Genomic DNA, 22,662 nt, shown 5'->3' on the forward strand with positions numbered 1-22,662 from the left:
ATAGATGAACAAAGAAAGATTGATCAAGAGCTTTGATTCTTTCATAAAATCAGTGTGGATATTAAACCTCATTCTTCAAGGTTAGTTCTTTGTTCACTAGGGAGGGATCAGAATGAGAATCTGAGCAAAGTAATCTCTGCAAATAGGATTACAGAACTGCATGACTTCTTTGAAAATGTTATCACTGAGTTATTCCAAAACACACAACTAGAAAATGAGTTAATTCTGGGCTTAAAGGTAAGGTAAACATTTTACGGTAGGCTTAGGCAACTGTCCAGTTAAAACACACAGCTTTAAGGTTGCTCTGATTACAGTACACAAAACCTGTGATTACAATTGAAGGCATCTGGTGGTTCTGGTTGCCAGATTTTTATACCTCTTGTCACTGTGTTTGCAACCTTAGAAAGCAGTTTTGTTTTGACACACAGATCTGCATTTTCATAATTTATCTTATTTGAATATCTGTAAGTGTAAGCCTGTCTCCAAGTATCTAACCTCTTTCAAATAATATCTCATTGATGTGATATATTCTAAATCACTGAAGTATTCTCTTGACTCCAGTTTAACAGTTTGTCTTCACATCTGTTTTTCAACCTAAAAATATTCAATAGGTAACTTAGGGAATATGGTATTTCTGCTTACATGAAAGCATGAAATACGAACATCAAAAGGGATTTACTTTAATATTTAAAGCCAGTTTCATGATCTGGATCATTTATTCTAATTTAGAGCAACATGAAGCATCAAAATGATATTGACCTACTAAGTGCCTTTGGAGCTTCTTGGGTTTTTTTCCCTAAAAATTCTACAAAGCATGATTACATAAACCTCATCTGTTCTTTCCTCCATATTCACTAATCTTCTTCCACTTTTGTGCATTCTCTGCATGTACACATCATACAATCTCTTTTCCTGACCTGAACCAAGATACGTACTCATCCTTCTTTGCTTATATTCCCCTCTGTCTTCATCATACAATGCAAAACTGTAGAAAGTAGGACTTGATAATTTTTTTTTAGGGGCAGGTGCTTACTTTCATCTTTCTTCAAAGACAAATAAAAGAATGGCTTTCATACAAAATGCCCATCATCTCCCACTGACCTTAGCGAGAGCAGAACATGTTCCTCTTGCATACTCTTGGGAAGCAAGGCTCTTGCGTTTCCCCGAGAGATGGGTAGAAGAACTTTTTCAATACATGCTCCAGTTAAAGCAGCCCAGGCTGAGCTTCATCAGCAATACTAAGGATTAGCAGCCATTTTGCAAGACCGCAGTTCTTTGTGGCACACTGCTTTGTTCAGTACTATTCGTCAGCTCCTGCCAAGGAGCCTCCTTCCTTTATAATCAGTAGCACGCTCAGAATTTCTGAAGGGGGGAGAATAGCTTGGGTCATTTACAAGAGGGAAGGGCACAGGAATGGAATGCTTCAGTCCCCATCCATGAGTCCAGAAGACTGGCAGTTTGGTTCAAACAGCATGTCTGTCTTCTCCAACATTTTGCTCAAATTTGGACGGTGCAGCAGGAATTATTTGCCAGATTTCTCCTTTGCCACATGGCTAGATAGGGGATTATTAATTAAGTTATTAATTTTTAATCTCTTTTTAGTTCAATTAATAGCTGGCGTGTAAGACTTGTGTTGATATACGTTAACCTTGATTACATGTTGGTTATTTTGGACAAAGTACTCATCAAAACCTAAGAGCTGACTATTAGTGATGCATCTTGCAGAAATTCTGCTTTTGAGGGAGTAAGTCAATCAATGAAACCTATCTTAAGGAAATTGCAGGGGCGAGGGAAAGAGCTATTAATACATTCAGGTCTGAAAGAAGGAACAGTTAGTTGATAGCATTTCAGTGATTTTGTGGGATTTTTTCATGAAACATTCTATTTTTTGTGTAAGACTTTGGCTGGCATGTATTCTTGATGAAAGTAAATATAAAAATGAGAGCACAGATGGAAAAAACATGTCTCTTAAAGTATGCTTAAATTGCAAAAACATCTGGGAAAATTGAAAAAATAATTTCACAATTAAGGTTTGTAATACAGCTATGGTAATGTATTTTTAGAGAGACAAAATTCTCTTAAGGTCATCAATTTAGGGCTGTCATGCTTTATTACTTCACATCATATAAAATCATAAAATTTGATGAAAATACTTCTGCCAAGTTGCCAAAAGAACAAGGACAAATCAATCATATTGGAGCATATTCCAAAACATTGCTCTTATAGCCAAGATTGTCTTTTTTTAAGCAAGCTTTAAATTGGTAAGAAAGGACAACATGTAGAGGATGTGTTAAAAGAAATTTGTTTTCTAACCATTGGCAGAGATAGTACTAATCCTTTGTGAGGAATTGCCAATACTTACTTAAATGAAGAGCCTTCCTGATTGCTGTTGTACAGTTTGCATCCATATTGCAGAATAATTTTCCAAAGAATCAATAACTTGTGCATTTTGTAGACACTTTAACTTACCATTTTTTTAATTTAAAGTTATAAATGAGGTCTTGCTTTTGTTCTTTTTTGCCAAACAGTTAGTCTACACTAATTAAATGGTCATGTTCCTGGCAGCATTTAAGGCTGTATGAATATATAGATCCCTCCTTTGCCAAATGCTACCCCATATAAATGGTACAAACAGTCCTAGCTGCTAGTTTCTTTTTATAGAATTTATCAGTTATTGGAGAAGCCTTTCCAAATAAAGTTTAGTGATTTTCTTAATGTTTATAATCTGGTTCTGACAACTGTAACATTTTCAGAGAGAGGTAATGTTAATCATGAGTTCCTACATAGTGCTGTATCCACTAGAAAAAGTAGGTAGATGGCTGGAGCTGCATGATCCTTTGTATTCACCCCTAAGATCATCACAATCTATCAAGATCTTTTTTCCTTGAATCAAAAATGGATTACCAGACTACGCAATTTACCACTTTCAGGGAATTCATCTATAAGTTTGAGAAAATTCCAAAAGCACTGTTTCTAGGCGTTCTCACAACCAGTCTACTGAAATCTGAAGATAATCTTTATTCTTACAATAAAGCATCCATTCTAAAACTGTACCTGCTAAGAGAAATAGCAGAGAGGTCAAAGTTTATCTGCAGTCATATCTCTATAGCCCTGTATTTAGATCAGCAGATTCATTGCATGAAAAATGTCATTAGCCCCATAAACTCAGCAACTGCTATGTGTGATATACTGTATGAAGCTCAGCTGCATTTGGGTTGTTCATGCTATCTAACAGCTGGTTGCTGGCCAAATGGAGAGGTCATATGCCTCCATGCCGCAGCCATGGTGTTCCTGCTCCCGTCCTTGCACGGGCTTTCACATTTGTTGTTGTACTTTTGACTAAGCCTGGAGGCACTAACCTAAAAGAAAAGGGACAATCTCCTCTCAAGTTTGTGGATTGTGGCTCTCTTCTAGATGTCAAAACCGTTACTAAGATAACTGTGGCTGTTTATACTGTAGAAAAGTTATTTTAAGAAGTAACATGACTTAAAATTGTATGATAGAGTTTTAAATACAGATTTTGCCTAATATTCTCCTAAGGATATCAGTGTCTATGAGGGTCATTATCCTCCTCTGATTGTAGTGACAACTAATTGTTCTCCTGCCATTAATTTGAAGTTTTAGATCCTTCATGTTCTTGCCAGCAGTGGTGTGATAAATGTGGAATAAACTTAACTAAAACTAGCTTTCTTCATATTTTCAAGGGGGAAAACCAAAGAATATGCAGAAGGTTTCCATGAGAAACAGATACTTCTATTCAGACCTTGACTGTGCTTAGTAATTAATTTATAAAATAGTTCAAAAGAACTTGCAGAAGTGTTGAATAGGCTGTATTACAACACATATTGCATGCTTAGTCATCTAATTCAGATACAGAGAAAATTGCAGGGATCATGACATCTCTGTAATTTTTTTTCCCCTAATTTTTGTTTTGACTTTCCAAAAGTGGAGTAGATGAAGTCAAAAACCTAGCAACAGAAAATACCGCATTTACAGCTAGGCATTTTTTAAACATGCATTGAAACTACAGTGTTTGACATGTTAAGCTGACAAAAGATTTCTGAGTTATTTTCTTGCATCCCTATTAAAAATGTCTTGTGCTTTATTCAAAACTTATCTTTGTGAGTTTAAACCAAAAGAGCTTAAGTAGCCCTTCCATCACCTGTGGCCATCATCCTGACATTTTGTTCCCTAAGATGTTTAGTTTATACACAAAAGTGAGCAAGACAGAAAATGAACTTAAGCATTCATAATCACAGCATCACAGAATGGTAGGGGTTGGAAGGGACCTCTGAAGATCACCTGGTTCAACCCCCCTGCCAAGGCAGGATCACCTAGGGCAGGTCGCCCAGGAATGCGTCCAGTCGGGTTTTGAAGGTCTCCAGAGAAGGAGAATCCACAACCTCTCTGGGCAGCCTGTTCCAGTGCTCCATCACCCTCACAGTAAAGAAGTTTTTCCTCATGTTGAGGTGGAACTTCCTGTGCTGCAGTCTGTGCCCATTGCCCCTCGTCCTGTCACTGGGCACTACTGAAAAGAGACTGGCTCCATCCTCCTGACAGCCACCCTTCAGGTATTTATAGACATTGATAAGGTCCCCTCTCAGCCTTCTCTTCTCCAGACTAAACAGCCCCAGGTCTCTCAGCCTTTCCTCATATGAGAGATGTTCCAATCCCCTAATCATCCTCATAGCCCTTCCTTGGACTCTCTCCAAAAGTTCCCTGTCTCTCTTGAACTGGGGAGCCCAGAACTGGACACAACACTCCAGATGAGGCCTCACCAACGCAGATAGAGGGGGAGGAGAACCTCTCTTGACCTGCTGCTCACACTCTTCTTAATGCACCCCAGGATACCATTGGCCCTCTTGGCCACCAGCGCACATTGCTGTCAGTTGTGCTTAGTTCTATTGACAGGGTAAAATAAGAAAAATGCTGATGAGCCTCATCAGTTCCTTTTCTGAATACTTTTTCAGAGTGCAGATGAGACCCTCATACTCCAGGTGTATTGAGTTATCTTTAACCCAGTAATGCGTTGTCTTAATTGCCTGCCCTTGTTTCAGAGTGGCAGTGTTCTGTGGATTGTGGCCGCATCTGGTTTCTTCATGCGTCATCTGAAGTAGAATTTAGTCCATAATTTGAAACATTTTTTTCAAATTCTGTGCCAATGTACAACTGTCACATTGTAGAAGGTCATCCATATACGCCACAGAATTCTTAAACTTCTGATTCACAGATTCTTTTTTTTATATGAAGACATAAAATACAGTTCTGTGAAAGACTATTTTAACAAACTTCACTTTCAATTAAAATACTAAATATTAAATTGTTTGTGTTATAATTGAAGTCTGCACGCTAGGAAAGTTTTCTTGGGATGAGACTATCTTCTTGGATTGTACTGAACATGGATAACAGTGAAATGTAAAGTAGTCTTTACAAAAAGAAGAAAAAAGTGTCATTAATATGTGAACACAACAATTTCATCACAGCCGTTCATACAGGCAAAATGAAGGATTTTACCTACATATATATGCAACATATGCTGCTTAATGTGCATGTATGTAACGAATGGAGCACAATATTGCCAGGCTCTCCATGCGTGCTTATATTTATATTTCCACATCACTGCAACGTATTGGTGTTATGAAGACAAAAATACTGTAAAAATTTCAATTTTGCAGACAGTTTTGTTCTCTTTAAAATAGCTTTTCTTACTTGTTTTCACAGTCTATCAATGCTGCTACTGCTTAAAGTTAGAATAAAAATGGAAGAATCACTATCACTTCCAAGATCCGTTTATCTTGACAGACCTAAGGGAACACATTTTTAAGGACGCTGCATGAATCCCCAGCAATCAGACCGTAAACTATTTTAAATTAGTTTTTAATAAAAAAATATATTTTTTCTGTATTTTCTGAAAGTCAGTTATCAATTTTAGTAGCTTGTAACTTTTGGAAAAAATTAGTACACTGCAGAAGAAAAAAGCGATCATGTCTGGAAAAGAGACTTTTTAAATTGCCTTTTTTGTCTTTTTTTTTTTTTCTTTTCCTGGGGCAGGAAGTCCCTATGGACTATGTGTTGTTTCTCAAGGGAGGGAAAAAAATCTTTTGGGAATGTATATGGGAATGCTTGAGATGTCTCTACGCTATTAGCTTCTTACATGCCCCATCGAGCATGTCTGCCTGTCCAGACCTCCAGCTAAGATTTTTCTCTTATCTCATTTTCCTGTCAGCAAACAAAAGGTGAAAGTAACATCATAAATGAATACTAGCTGAAAGTGAGCTGTGATTTATTGGAAAATATTCAAGCTAAAATTGTGTCATAAAATACTAAAGGTTTAAAAGCTAACGCTTAAAATAGTAAATACAGACTTTACAGTAAATTGTATGCAGGAGATGGTTCAGTTAATGCAACTTCTGAACTAAATGAAAGCTACCAACTTATTCTCATGTCTGATTAGATCTCATTTAGAGGAAGCTGTTTGTTATGCTTTTATAATTTATGCTTTCTAGCAGAAGGAAAAAATTCTCCCCTTCATTGGGAATAACTTACTTGAATAAAAACCAAATATTGCATTAATATAATATGAAACTAAATGCATGAAATGCCTTTGTTGTCCGTGCAAATATTTATGAAGAATGACTTTCACTCTGTGTTCTTTACTGAAAGTATTTTGTTCCTAATACTAAAAGGTATTACGGCATGACCATAGTATGTTTTCAACTAACTATAAAAGTTACAATCAAAATTATGACCTCGAAAAATCAAAAGAGTGCATAGGAAAAGGAAATAGACGTTGAGGGGTGAAGCTATCCCAAAGGCTATCTTAGAGTTGAGCTCCCATGATTCCAGACACTGAACTTGTTCTGTACATGTCATATCGCACTACTGCTTTCCTAACTGCGCATGCATTTCATGTGGTTTGTCACTTGGAGGATGACATAGGTTCTTTATACTATATATGATGCATATACTTTATATGGTGCACAGATGTGCATTTTTGTAAGAGATGTAAATGAAATTGCAAATGAAAAATATTCTTGAGATTTCAAAAAAAATGTTACTAGAAACTAAATAGCAGCCTTGACAAATCTTTTAACAGTCTGAGTTTCTATATGGGTAAGGAAATAATTTAAAAGCAAAATTTAACAGTATCTTTGGAACTAAAACCAATTATATAGTGATTAACCGTTCTCATTAAGAGTTAAGGATATTCATTAAGGCAGTAATCTAAGATTCTGAATCACCATTTTTCAAGATCACAGCTAAGTGGTATTTCTCTTAAAAATCAGGGAAGGAATTCATAAAGTTCCCATTAGTCTAAAAATAAAGAATAAATAAATAAATAGTCTGAGTCATGAATGGCATTTTGCCGAAGTTCAGTAGCACTGAAGCCAGGAAGACAAGAAGCCAACGATGCTTCTGCCATTCACTGAAATGAATATAAATATTCCTCGTTACGTGCAACAAGCCACCAACATTCAAAATTAGGATTTCTTATTTAGGAACAGCGTAAGAAATACTGCTAATTGATACTTGATTTTTAAATACTAGATTAAAGCATTGGGCTATAATTTCACAAATTGAATGTTCAAACTTTTTGGAGACAAACCTACATGTTTTCAGTCATATTTTGTACTTGTATGCTACCATCAGTGAACAGGACTTTACCAGACTGGTATAAATATGAGATTCTGTCCTAAAAAGCCGACATTTGAATAAACACATGCTAAGATCCCAGATCTAAAGTAATCCTTTTCCATTTGCATTTTGTTTTTCCATTGCATTGAGCAACAGACAGTTGAAATAAAAGCTGATGGTAGGGGTACTTAAGACATTTTTTGTGAAAGATGTTGGCCATGTAGCGTTATAAATGTTACAAAATTTTTAGCTGATTTGTATCTGGCACAGATTTTTCTTAATATAAAACCATTTATCTTTTTTCTCTCAACTTACAATGTGAAGTTTTTCCTCCTTCAACAGGACAGGCTATTTTACAGAATAGCTCATGATGTGGTGGAGCAAATCATAGTGCAATTTTTTGAGGAAATATGAAGCAAATTCCTCTTTTTAAAGTATGTTATTGGGGAAGTGCAAAAGAGCTAGGCATTCACAGTTCATTCTCAGCATTGCTTTCTAGGGAAGCAGTCATCTTGCATTCCACTTCCAACCAGAAGGAAGAATGATTTGGAGTTCAAGGATCAAACTAGTTAGGAAGCTGTGGAACACAATTAGTCCCTTTTGTAAGCTATAAAACTGGGTGTCTCCTGTTTCAAAGCTGTGTTCACAGAGCATCTCTCAGTGTCAAAAATCATTAGATTTTTTTTCTTTTAAACTGCACAGATAAAAGAGACTGAAAGTATTTTGAGTAGTCCTTAAACTTTGCAACATACTGGCTTCTAAGTATGGTTTATGGAGTTTTTATAAAATATTTTTTTCTTGAAGAAGAAGCCTCAATGATGATGCTACCAAGAGAGAATCAGTCATTTGAGCTGAAGGCCTGCCAATTTCTGAATGCGCAAGTCTTTGAGACAGCGCACATGTCAGCTGCTGATTTCACTTTTGAAGGATTGAATTTCTGTACTAAGAACTCATGCACTGATTTTCCTCTACATTTGCAAAAAGAAAAAAAAAAGGTAATTTCCTCTCTCAAGTGCTGTGGTTCTTTTTTTAAGACATGCTGCATTTTTCTTGCTACTGCTTCCGTTGCTAATATGCTAGATGGACAGGGGACATGGCGTGTCCGAAAAGCTGCTACATTTTCATCACCAGCCTGAAAATTCCTCACTTCCCAGACCAGACCTGTCGGAGAACTTACCTGAGGTGTCCAAAACACTGAGCAGGGAAAGCAGGACCCCACAACCAAAATGGACTTAACTGTGACTACAGAAAGCACTTAGTGTTGTCTTAAGTAAAGGAAGCTCAGGTGGTCAACTCTGCTTAGTTAAAAAACTGAGAGTCTTGATATGTTCTTGTCAAATGCCACTTATTTCCCTTTGCTGTTCCATTAGCACAGTTAAGAGTCTTTAAAGCAAAAGCTTCTGAGGAATTCCATGCTTGAAAGATAAAACAGGAAGCTACTGTGTTAAGAGTGGACAAACACAAATATTTGGAAATAAGATGAGCACTTATAGGCAGCATATTGCAGAAACATAACATAGTGTGTGATGCAGAAAAAAAATATTTTGAATCATATAATCTTCATAAAAAATACATTTTTTGGCCTCAATAGCTAGGATTATCCATCTAAAAGCAGGCAGGTTAGTTTGTTGTAACAGAACCAAGAAGAAAAGTCTTTCCATCCATTGCTTCCAAAAGTTCCTCTTTCAGTCTGGTGCCCCACAGAGTGCTCAGGCCGTGATGTAAAGTCACCTCTTGAGCCGAGTTCCAGTCAGTGCTCACGAAAGCCTGAAGCCAGGCAGCTGCCCGTTGGTGCCCTTCTATGAAGGCCAGAAACTGGAGCCAGATCCTCTCGAAACAAAGCTATTGGCATTAAGTGTAATAGAAAAGGAGGAAATCTTAGCAAAAATGGCTAAGAAGCAAAGCTATGTACTACAGGATGGGTATTTTATGGGAGCAATCTGTCCCCGTCTGTCAAGATCTGATGGGATGGGCCACTGAAGAGGGAGACTTTTACATGCATTTTCAAGAGACTCCCTTGGATGTAAGACTGCACTCAAGATGAGCAACTACATGTAGCAACAAAGTACAATGTCATTGATACTGCATGGAGCTAGCCAGAAAAAGCAGCTGTCTGTCTTAATATCCAGGAGAGTATGCATGGAGGTGAGGGTTAAAAAGAAATTTAACAATGAAGACAAAAGACTCAAGAACTAAGAATCCTGAATGACAAGGAATGTAGAGAAAAGGGAGTTCAGACTGGACAGCCAGGAAGCTGAATGGTCTTAACAAAGGGAAAGAAGAAGGAGGAAAAAAAAAAAGGAACCGAATCTGTGTGAGAAGAATTTTAAAAATGGATGTGTCAGGGATAGGAATTTATAAAGACAATGAGCTGCAAAAGGGGGCTGGAAGACTGATCTTAAAGCCAGCTGAGGGAAGGAATTGTCTAGTTGGCTTGAAGGTTGAAAAACATTGTGAAGTTGGAAGGAAATTCACTGAGGAAAATGGTGACTGTGAAGGACCTGACTGGATAGACTCTTTGGAAGTGTTATTCCCACCTGGACTTGAGAGAGACAACAAAAGGAAAATGTGTATTTCCTTGTGATTAAAATTCTCACTCTTTCTTCTATTCCAATAGCGTCCTTACTGGTTAGAGGTAGTCTACATGAAGTGAGCCTTAAAAAGCACATGTCTGATTTACTGGTTTCCTCCATTGTCAACTTCAAATAGTTTTTAAAAAAGTTTCACCTTTTGAGTCAAATGAGTTTTTAGATACATCAGATGAAATCTCAGTTTCACTAAAGGCAGTGGGACTTTTTCTACTTGCCTAGAGTGGAGCTAAGTTTTTGCATGCTGTGCTCATAGCCTTTTTAAAATAATGAAGTTTGCCATAACAAAGAAGCTGAACTCAAGACTTGGATACGTTTTCTCTAGATGCAAGTCAAATAAACTTAAGTGTCAGGGAAAAAAAATAGGGTATTACAACTGTATTTAAACTTTCTTCCATAGCTGGTAAACTGTAGTTGTCAGAATCCTTACTTGTACATGGTAAGAGAGGGTCAGTTAGTTTATATTTGTTGCAGTTTATACCTTTTCTAAGGGTTAGGTTATTAGTCTTGGAGTTTACCTTCTAGTTATTTGAACTTTGCTTCAACATGTCAGAAAACATTCCCAGAAAGGCTCCGGTAGCAGTTACAACAGGGTTTTTTATTTTACTGTTGCTTTATAGGCAATCATTATATCTGACAGAAAATCTGGCATCAGAATGGAAGTTTAACATAAATGAAAAACACAGGGACAGTTAATATGGTCAAAGTTCAGACCTCACGCAAGGAAATTTAGTTTTATTTAAGTCAATTCCTTAGAAGCAGAAAGATACAAGACTGTCTGGTTTTACTCATTCACTTAAGCTGTCTTTTGCCTACTTTATCCATTCTTTTAAAGTTGTATTAAGAAACTGGAAGTTGGTGTTCCCTTTGAATAGTTGAATTACCCTGTTTATAGAAAAGCTTTCTAAAAGGAAAAGCAAAAACATGGAAATTGTTTCATTAAGTCTTCACCAGGGAATTTTCTTGAATATTGAACTGTCTGAATGGACAGGATATCTGCTAATGCAATAGGAAAGTATGGCAAGTGTGTTTTCCATAGCTATATATATTTCAGTCTGATGTGCAGCTTTTCTGGTGTTTGAATATTGACTTTTTGCACAGCTGAGATTGTCAGTTGACAACTGATACTGTGGAAAAATGAGGCCACTGCTTCTTGACTCATTGGCACATTCTCCTTAAAGGGCTGGATTATATTTCAATGTGAAACTGTGGGTTTGAACTAGTATCTTGCAGGTGGTTGCACCTTGCAAGTGGAAAACGGGGAGAAAATTGTTGTACAAAAGCAGTTGTACAGAACATGGTGGTGTAGTTCAAAGGAAGGAACCTAAAGGAAGTGTGTGAAGTGTCTTAGGATGTTCTCTAGAAGTTTCTGGGGGGAAAACAAAACTAAAAATATTTTTTTATGTGCCAGCTATCAAAATTAAATCTCTCAGCTTACGCACATACCTCAGTGTAAGACTATATGCATCAGGTCATATGATGAACAGCAGGTCTCTGGTACGCTGACGTCATATCATATGCAGGGGAGCTGCTGGTGGGGTAAGGGCTATGGCTATTTCCCAGGAAATGTCCTTTCCACTGAGCTGGGTGTCTCCCCATTCCCACAGCCTGACAGAATGGAACAAAAGAGGCTTTTTCCTTCCAGGATCTTGAACATCAGGTGCAGGCCTGAACCAAAACCCAAGCACAGCGATGAAGCTGATATCATGAGTACACGAGGTGACTGACTCTTAATGCTTGCAGCGTGACAATGAACAGGTCTGCAGAGCTGTTGTTTGGACAGGGCTTAGCACACTGCTCAGTCTTTTTTATACTAGAGATTTGAAGAAGATCCTACCATTTTTAAATGGATACAATTTTCCTGTCTCCAAAGATGAGAAATTTTAGCATTTCTCCCTGACAAAAGGTTTTATTAAGAGGAATGATAATTAAAGATCAAACGTTTGTCTAGTGTGTTTTCATGTGGTTTCACTGAAAAAGCATACTAAAACATTGCTTCTGAAGTAGCTCAAATGATGACAGTTGTGTGATTGACTATGCTGTACCACACCAGAATTCTCTAATACACTAGTTTTGACTTTATACTGAATTACTCTGGTCCTCGTGTATGCTTTAGCACAGCGTTTGGAATGCACATAGCTATTTTCCATTTCTTGATAAGGTACTACAGAGTCTAAAAATTGAATGCCTCTTAAAGAATTTAGTTTGCTAACATTGAGAGCGCTATAATGTATCAAGCAAGGCTTTTTTTCCCCCTTCTAAAAACACAAATAATAAGATGTCATAGCTAGCTATTCAATAAAATAGTCCTTTAAACTCTCAGGTGTATTACCACAACACACTGATTTTAATCCCTGACCAAAATCAGTGATAGAATGTAGATATGTTGTTCCCCAGAGGGTAAAGGAACCCTATACAGTTTCCTTTTTTTTAAGCTCTATCGTGATGCTTGAGACCTGAACAGAAATACAAAACTGAAAAACTAATTTTTTCCCTACAGTATTAAAGGGAGTTTGAGCAAAGTTAGGACACTATATGCTGCTTGGGTTTAACAGGAATCTCTAGAGACAGCTGAATTGGAAAGAAAGTTGTTGTCATCTAAGAATTCTGAAGTATTCGCTCATCTAGAGAGGGAAATGTTTCACTCCTTACAGTTCCTGTGAAAAATACTAGATTTCCATCCATCCTTTTACTAACAGAGAGAGCAGTTAACAGCGAGAAGGTTACATATTCTATCAGCCTTCTCCTTGTAGCAGTAAGAGCTTGTTATGACCTTAGTAGGGTCCTGGAAGATTGTTAGATAAACTGATAAAACTTAATATGGGCAGTATAAAGACAGCAGAAAAGTTCCTGTAGCTTCCCTCTCTCTGTCCAGACAAAGCCATAACGTGCTAGAAGTTGGACTGAGAACTAATCATACAAATTGCAGGACATGTTTGCTGAGCTTTGTAAACAACATCTTAATTTAGGGTTAACCTGTTCCACAAACAGATAGAAACTAATAGGATTTTCAGTAATAATTTGGAATGTAGTAAGCATTTTTTTAAAAAAGGGCATTTAAGGAGTAGTAATATATTTTCTTAGGCAGTTTGAAAACTGACACAGTGAGTGTTTGCAGGACTATTTAGGTGTGGGATTTTTTTTATACAAGACATGGATCTGGATTTTGTAACCTGAAGAATTCTTTAACATTTCCTCTGAGCTTGGTTTGCTTGCAATAGACTTTAGGTTCACCAACAGCGTTTCATTTATTCTCACTGGAGAATAAATACATTTCTTTTTTCCTCTGCCCCATTTCCTAAAGATATGTCTGTTAAAGGAAATGAAATGATCACAGTATTTCCAGCTGTAAAGTACTTTTTAACTTTTTTTGTGTGTCTGAGGCTATTTGGTTTAAATTGTTCCACTGTGGAATGTGCCAGCATTTCTAAGTATTAAATTACTGTGCCACACCTTCCTCCCCCCACCTCAGATGCTTAGCCCTAAGAAATTATCTGATGTTCCTATTATTTTTTTCACCTGTAATTTACATTTGGCTAGTCTGAGAAATTCAAAGAATAAAATGGCAGATAAAACTGTCTGTACATGCTTCTGAAACTTCTTACTCAGTCCCATAGAAACTCTCCTTTTCTTGAAGGTTATATTGATACTTAGGGTCCACTGACAAATTGTTTTATCAGTGGTTTAGCTGTTATTACCAGTGAGAGATTTCCTAGTGAGAGCATTTGGACCACCAAAATATTTTCTGTGTGTGGCATCCTTGTTTCGTATACTAGTACATACATGAAATATTTTTTTATTCAAGAGCTATCTTCTTCCATTTTCCTTTCTGCAGTCTGTATCCCATCAGTATCTCATTGCTAACGAGATGCCAGAACCCTTTTTCTCTGAAGTACAACTAGCATCTTCTGTTCTAGGAAGAATTTTTTTATGATAAAGGTGGTGAGATACCGGAAGAGGTTGCCCAGAGATGTTATAGATGCCCCATCCCTGGAAGTGTTCGAGGTCAGGTTGGACAGGGCTTTGAGCAACCTGATCTAGTGGAAGACATCCTTGCCCACAGCAGGGGGTTGAGCTTGATGATTTTTGAAGGTCACTTCCAACCCAAACCATTCTGTGATTCTATGATTCTGTCAGGATGTGGGAATGGGGAGACACCAAACTCTGTGGAAAGGTCAGCAGTCCTGATTTGACTCTTGTACCTAAGCTGCCTTAATGAGTGGGAAGCATTATGTTTATCTATATATTCGTATCATATCTGCAGCCTAGTCCACATTTCTACTTTCTGCCTATTATCTCTTGATTCTGAGGCTTACAAACTTAGTGTCAAAGTAGTATGCCAGGATGAGGGCTGTGCAGCAAGCTAGCTTTTGCAACTTCGTCAGCAGCGCAGATAAATCTGCCTCTTCAATGAGGACTTCTTTTAAGTTTTCCATTCCTCTATTTCTCTCTCTTCTAGGCTGAAGAGGCAAACTGAACTTACTCTAGGGAGCTAATTAAGATAGATTGAGTCATCTGATGAAACTGTGGATTTGCTAAGCTCCAGAGAAGGATTCGAGGGTGGCACGTCTGTTGTAGACTCTAATCTAAGCTCTGACACTATGTTTTCTAAATCAGTTGGCAGCATTTTGCACGTCTAGCCTTATAATAATGGCAATCGTGGAGAAAGACAGTCTTACTTTGCCCCCATCCTGGCTTTCAGCCAAAGCTACATAAAATCCCATGAAACAACAGAAGCAACAGGAGGTTCTTGCATTAAAGTATGTAAAAGGTTGTTAAATAAATAGTGGTTTACTAACCTGCCTTAGTTTACTGTAAGAAGTATTGTAAATCAAATAATGTATAATGTGGTATATTTTCAAAAACACAAGTAATGTAGTATGAAAAGGACAGTATAATACAGTCACTGAAGATACTAGATGTCATATTTTCAAGGTTAGAAATGGGTATCTGTGTCTTCTAGGCAAAATTCCGTTCTAAGCAATACGTACATAACTTGATTCTTGTGATTAGGAATCAAGCAAATATCAGCTGTTTCCCTTGGTAAATTATGGGGAGATGCACGTTACTGAATTTGTTCATAGTTAACAACAAAGAAGGAGCAATAACAAGATAATTGTCTGTAGAAGAACAGCATCCTGAACCTCAGTCTCTCTGCAAAAGTTTCTAAGATATTCTAAAGGTTATGCTGTTAAGTTTTGTATGTTAAGTGGGTATGCAAACAAAAAGGACTGGAAACTGTCAACTCAAGCATCTCAAGGCTCATTTTGTATATGTGCACTTGAAGAAAAAAGAAGAAAAATAAAGAACTTGATTAATGTCAATAATTAATGGAGAAAGTCTCCCAATTTGCTGTTTGGACCAAAGTTGATAAGTTTATGATCATATTAATAACAAGCAAAGCACATGAAAAAATATCTTGAATGCGACTAAGAGACTGGTTCAGTAAAACAAGCCTCTGTTTACCACATTTTTTACTGATAACATCTTGAAGATGGTGAGTTCTCACCATCAGTTTTGTCTTGTAGATCTGTACAAGAAAACCTCTACTCCTCTTTGTTCATTTTGCACAATTTCATACCTGTATCATCAATTTGGTATTTTCGGAAGGATGCAGAAGTAATTTCTACAACATAGTTTTTAAACACATGCAAAAGTGTCATTTAAAATCCTTTCACAGAAATTTACCTACAAGAGATATAACAATAAACTGCATAGTCAGATCACTTAAAGTAGAATGGAAACTTCATGCGATAACTTGTACTAATCTGAAAGTAAAAAAGTATTTTCTTTTGGGTCCTGCCAGTACTCTTTTGCTTAGCAAATACACAGTTGATAGACAGAAACAAGCACTTTTCACAATAAGTGAAAACAGATGCATTACTTAAGAAAGGAATGCAGCTCTTGATTCAGAGTCAGAATCATCTCTTGCGTACTTCAAAATCCAATACTGTACAATGTATTTGTCCTTGTCCATTGTATGCAGATGTTTTTGGATGATGGCATGTCAGAATATATTTTTGTGTTTGAGATATGAAGTTCAGTACAAGTATGACAATAATTATAACCTTTCATTGGTAATTACTTACTTATAAAAACTATAAGCATTCATTCCCATGCATCTTAAAACAGATGATTTTGTTGTGCTTAGGGAAGAAACATGTTTCAAAGAGACAAAGGGTTTTTAGCTACCAGGATAACATGACAAGGAAAAGTGAATCTCAGTTCAGAGCATCCAAAGATACTGCATCTCTATCGGCAAAGTGTCCCCCTCCTAGCCTGCTGGGATGGTTCGGGATGAAGTTCTGGTCTTAGGTTTAGATGTTGACTCCTGGCACAGACTTTTATTTTCTAGTCTTTTGATCTGCTGATGAACTACAAATAAATTACCTGTATTCCATATGCTATAATCAATTTGATCATACATTGTTTTCAGCTGTTTATAATAGGAAAGACTAAGAAAATATGACCCGTTTCTTTTACACTGTTGCTTTGGACAGAGTCGTATCTCCTGAGTCATAGGATCTAGTTTATGTGCTAAGAAGTAAATTCAAGTCAGCATTCAGTTATTTCACTGTCTTAATACCTGAAAAAATGCAGATCCTTGAGAAGAAATGCCATGATTCAAATGGTAAAGCTGCCGTTAATTCAGATAGAGGTTTGTTTAAGTGTGGAACTTAAGGGAATTGCCTGTCTTCTAGGAATATTTGAGCGCCCAATGTTGGTTTTATATTAAAAAAAAAGATCTGAAGTATAATAGCCCACATACATGTCTACATTTAAAATACCCAATCTTGTATCTCAGCTGTATACCAATCTGCTATCCTCTCAAATTAACTGAAAATCATATTGAGAGGTTTGTTCTTCCTGCCCACACACACGTTAAAAAAAATCTTGCACCTCAACATACAAATTGATCCCAAGGTAGGGAATGTCAAAGAAGAAAGTTCATTGCAGGTATGTTGCTGCACAGTTGATCTAGGGGTTTAGCTTTTGCTTTACAGCATCACTTACTGGCTTATTGCTAAACACTGGATTAGGTGGAATAGTGGTTTGTTCCAGTAGATCTGAACGCTTAAACATAATCTACTTTTGAAAAGACATTCTCCAGTTTTACGTATGGTACGTACAGTAGTGGCATAAGGCATTAACGCAGTTCAGACAAAAAAAATGTGTTTTCATGAAGCAGAAACCAGCTTAAATTGTTGAACGAAGTCTTCTGCCCCTACGCATGAGGAGATCAGAAAAGAACCTGGACCTACATAACTCATTTTCTTCCCATTGTGTTTGTCCATTAACCAGACGAAGCGCACACTTCCCATGCTGTTCCATTCATACAGCCTAGCGTTCATTCAGAAACAGAATGTTTCCTTTAGTTGATGGATTAAAGGCAGGAGGTGGGGGGGGAGGAGTGTAAAAATGTTTTGGGATGTGCAATACTTCAGGAACAATGTTTAAAGGTTAATTCACACTAAAAGTGGTAATGTATTTTTTTTTCCCACAACTTCAACACAAAACAGGTGCTGCCTCTTAAATGAGCAAAAATAACTTTTTTAAAAAGCAAGACCTAAAGCAGTTTTTTCTGCAATTGCTGAGAAGTTAATGTAAGTTTATTTTTTAAATCAATCTTATTTTACACTTTCCATACAGTATAAAGACTAAGTGAACAATTTTTTTTGCCATGCCTCGGCTAACCCAGTATTATATTTTGGTAAGTTGAAATATGAACCTAGGAATGTGTATTAGTGACCTTAAAAAAACAGCAAGTAAACTCTGTAAGCAACTTTAAAGGTTATTGTTTGCTTTTCATCTTCACTTGCAGACCAGGTGTCTCTAGCAAAGCAAATCTGAGGAAAAGCTACTTTTGTTGGAGTCTCTTTGTGAACAAAACAGATGACATAAAGAGCAGGTGTTAAAATAGTGAAAAAGGCAAACAGCATTTATTTTACAGGATGTTTAGCTGTGGAACAGCTAGAAAAAAATCAGGCTATTCTAAAGCATCTTATTTGGAAATCTTTGCTCAATTAAAAGAAACGTTTCTCTGTCTTGTAAAACAGAATTTACCTTTTGATCCCCCAAAGAATGGGTTAGATATACTTATCCTATTCCTCTTGTAACTGATTTCCCAGGGTCTGACAGGAAAAAGCATAGTTTTTACTAAATAAGGATGCTGGAATTTGCTTACTGGTTTCTGTTTACCTGATGCCACTTATGATACTGTGTTTGCCTACTTAAGTGGCATTTAGCACTGGAGTCCTGTGTGTGATTTTACCATTTATGTTAGGAAATTGCTTAGCAGCTGGGTAGATTAGACTGGTTTACTTAGTGTGTTTTTCATCCTGCAATGCACATCTGTTAATGTTGGTCTTAACATTACAATAGTGAGCATTGTAAATTAATGAGTATGTTTGCCTGTGAGATTAAAAAGCCAAAAGCTACTGAACTGACATTATTTGGATGTCTAAATTAAGCATCCTAAACCCAAAAAGACAGATTTAGAGGCCCACACTGCAGCCTTCAAGTGTATGCATTTTGGATTTGAGCTTCAAGGTTCATTTTCAGGTAGATGACAAGAGTATGCTTTCTGCTTTGAAGTGTGACTTCTGTTTCTTACACACACAAATTCTCTAGCAGGTTCCTTTGATTATATCATGCTAGTTCTGTAACTTTGTAACTGATGAGAGAAGCAAACCCTAATGCAAAATTATTTTATAATCATGTAAGCTTAGAATAAAGAATTGGCTATTCATTGTAGAGAACTGTGAATGCTCTCCATTCGCAACAAACATTTCTTTCTTTATTAAAAAAACACTTATGACATCAAGTTGAAGACTTATTTGGAGATACTATGTCAACTGCTCAATTAAGTCCTCAAAGTATTTATTGCTTGGAAGATAGGCATCTTGGTATGAAACATAAACACTCAAATTTACTATGCAATTAAACTATACTATTACACTTCTTCAGGTACCAGTGAAATAAAGGTTTATTAAATCAAAATCTATCGAACTGTACAGCATTTAGAATCAAGTGAGTTCCTATTAAAATGTGGAATAGTGATCAGGTTTATTCTCCAGTAATATTAAGAATGTATGCAGCATAAGGGTTTTTTTCTGCTGCTTTGGGCATAATTTTACAAATGTTGCTGCTTTGGCAACCAACATGCCATTTTCCCTTACTTACAATGGAGTTGCATTAAAGGAAGCTATGTGGCATCTGCAACACCTTTTCCAGAATATTTTTCCCTTGAATATTGTATATTTGACTGGAAATGTTACCGGATGCGAAGGATATCTGGTAATGAACTTTCCTGAAATTCTGTCACTTCACTAGGCTAATTTCACTGCAAGCCAGACTTGCAGTCATTGCTTAGAATTACAGTTCTTTACCAGTGAGGCTTACGTACGTCCAGTTCTTCATGCAAGTCTGAAATCATGTTTCAAATAACGTTTTTCAAAGATGCCTCGGATAAAGGTGCATTCTATATTCTTCAAATAGCGATAAAACAGCCCTTGTCCGTTAATTGTAAATTAGGAGCTGGTTCTTTCATGTCAGAAATTTCAGACATGCTTGCAGACTGCCTGCGTATGTAATTACCGTTTCTCCAAGCAACTCAAACGTAATGACAAACTTTAAAGCACAAGCTCTGCAGAACAGTGCAGTTCTCTGCTCCTTTCTAGTCAGCGAAATTATGTTCTCAGACTTCAAGGCAACTTTTTGATTGGAAGGTAGTTGAGAAATTTAGTTTAGATAATGCATTTTGTGAATTTAAAAGCTGCTAGAAGGAAAAAAAAACCCGCAATGAAATCGATAACAGGATGCTGTAAGCAAGAATTGTAGAACAGAAATGGTATTATCCTACCTTCATTAGCCACTGAGTGTTGTTTTCCATGATGTTTTCAAGTAGTTGCAGTCTTTGAACTGAGTCGTCATAGTCTAAAGGTGCATCCCTTTGCACCGCGTTGGAGACGTAGGAAGTGGAAGACCGGCAGTTGTCCGTCTCGGGCAGGAGGAAGGTATAGCTGCAGGACCCGTGCTGAACCTGGTACTGCTTCTTGCCTATCGTCTCCATGCTCTTACTAAAGGAGTTGTATCCTGAAGCTAAGAGAATACAGCAGCCCGAAAAGAAGTAAGCAGCCAGCTGCATTTTAATTCCTGCGGTAAAGCCAGCAAACCTAGAGCCGCTTTAGCGCGCTAGCGAGAGCGCGGAGCTCGGGAACCTGCGCCGGGACCCTGCTGCCATGTGCCGCCGGAGCGAGGGCTGCGCGTCCCGGCCGCCCGCGCCGCCGCCGCCGCCGGGCGCTCCGCCCCGGCCGCCTGCCCCCGGCCGCCGGCCCCGCAGCTGTCAGATGCGGGAGGCCAAGGCAGTCGGTCCCCTCTGCAGCTGCGGGATCCGGCCCCGGCTTCGCCCTCAAGCCGTGAGGCTTCTCTTCCCCTCGCCCCTGTCGGGGTTTTGCCGCCTCGGTACCCGAAATCAATCGCTTTCCTTCCCTTATATGATAAGTTGATAAGAGCAGGCAGACATGTGGAGCGGAGCTGCTCCTCCCTCCCGGCTTGGCCAGTGCCTTCCTGCGGGGTGGGAGGGGGTCATTTGGGAAGCGGGATGGAGGGAGAGCGCTGGCCCGGGCGCGGAGCGGCGCGGAGCGGCGCGGAGAGGAAACCCCGGGGAGGAGCCGGCAGCGGCAGGACCCCTGCGAATTCCTGCAGCACGGCTCTTAATTAAGAATTTCCTAGACAGAGCAATCAGTTCCGATAGCCTCCAACTACGCTTGTAAATTATTTGTGGTGGTAATCATTTTTAAACACTGTCCAACAACAAAACAAACGAACAAAAAAAGTTCCTGGGCTTGTTTGCTCTTCTTAAAGAATTTTTTTTTTTAATGTCCTGAACCAAGTTGTAATTTCGGCTGTGTTTAATGCGTTGTATAATTACAGAGAAAGACACTGTCCCAAGCATACAAAACCAGGCTCGGGCACGTCCTTGCAAAGAGAACAAGAGAGGGGGTTTAATTAAAAGTTTTCAGTCAAACACCGACTTCATATTTCACTGAATCTCTGAGATGCATACTCCTTTTTACACATGGCTTTCGAGAGTTAAGTGTTTTCAAGCTTTTCTTTTGGTAATGCTTTTTTGCCTGTGTTAAACGGCTAACTTGGGAAGCGCTAACCTTCGCAAGAGTTCCAAATCACGAGTCAGCTGGGGCTGGAAGAGGGAATGGCTGCACAGACACAGGGCCAGTAAGGCATGCCTTGGGGAAGTGGCATGGCTGAATAGCAGTTACCCTGTCAGCTTTCACTACCCCAATTCCATGCCCTTGGAAGGGGGAAATATATGTGAGGGTATTTCTGTGAGGGAAAATCTAATAAAGTAAGTATTTTAAATGTATATCTAAGAGTAAAAAGGAGCTTCCCCCTACTTCCCACTCCCATGTTCTCTGCGATGATCAGTGAGCTTGAAAAAGCGGAAAACTACTAACCAACTTCCCAAACCCTGGGAAAGAGTTGATTCCACTGAAATTTTGGAAAAGTCTACCTCTCTGTTTTTAGAAAATGTCTTCTTGAAACCGGCACAATATGATACTGACTCCTGAAGATGAACTGCCTGAGAGTTTTGCTAGGTCTGGATCTGGAAGCTATAGATTTTTCTTAATTAAAGCAAACAAAGGGAATGCCATGCTAGTCAAACTAACATGAATTACAGACCAAAGTTTCTCTTATACGCGAAAAATCCCAGTGTGCCTCGGGATCTCTTAGGACAGACTTTCTTACACAACTTGCTATATTTCATAGACTGTATTAATGTGGCCTTTTTAAATCATGGAAGTTGGGTTCAGGGGTTGTCAAAAATAGTTGTAGCAGCTGAAATGCATGCCTTACGTTGTTGGAAGCTGTTGGGATTTCTTTACATAATACATAGTTACCTCTGGAAAGGAAAATCTCTAGAATTCCATTCTGGAGACTTCCAAAAAGACTCGAATTATACTTGGGACTGTGACCCGTGAAACCTATTTGTCAGATTTTCTTCCTGTGGAGTGTTCATCTGCCATTGTTCATCCTTCCAGCCAGAGGAAATGGAACCAATGTTTGGAATTTGGGATACAGTCAAGATTATTTTCTACAGAATGTAGGTATTTGGAGGTTTTGGCATATAAATGATGCACTGTCCATGCCTTCAACTTTGTATTGCAATAGCAAAGCAAATTAATGTGACAGCTACCTGCATTGTTAATGAGGTTTCAAACGCCTTCTCCATAGTGATTTCTGCTTTTCAATATACTGCAGTCTTTGAAAGAATGCTTAATTCCATGTGAATAACAGTCTTTTGCAAGGTAGTTGAGAAACCTACAATTATGCGATGAGGCCAGCATGTAGGATTAGGCTTATATACTAGACTGTGTGAAGCATTTTTAGGTATCTAACCAGACATTCAAATTCAATA

General features: G+C 38.0%; 2 protein-coding genes across 4 annotated transcripts in view; one reads left to right on the forward strand and one right to left on the reverse strand.

The window, feature by feature from the left end:
• ANGPT2 (angiopoietin 2) overlaps window positions 1–20,370 on the reverse strand; it is a gene marked incomplete at both ends in the record, with an annotated part of 41,671 nt that extends 21,301 nt beyond the window's left edge. For all 3 annotated transcript variants that reach the window (XM_081998086.1, XM_081998085.1, XM_081998084.1), the window contains one exon: window positions 20,086–20,370. In XM_081998086.1, coding sequence (XP_081854212.1) covers window positions 20,086–20,370 — 285 coding nt within the window. The remainder of the gene's footprint in view (window positions 1–20,085) is intronic.
• MCPH1 (microcephalin 1) overlaps window positions 1–22,662 on the forward strand; it is a gene marked incomplete at its 3' end in the record, with an annotated part of 133,198 nt that overhangs the window by 79,878 nt on the left and 30,658 nt on the right. The gene's annotated exons all lie outside the window — the stretch shown is intronic.

This window comes from Phaethon aethereus (genome assembly GCF_964289735.1).
Source record: "Phaethon aethereus genome assembly, chromosome: 3".
Classification (NCBI taxonomy): Eukaryota; Metazoa; Chordata; class Aves; order Phaethontiformes; family Phaethontidae; genus Phaethon; species Phaethon aethereus.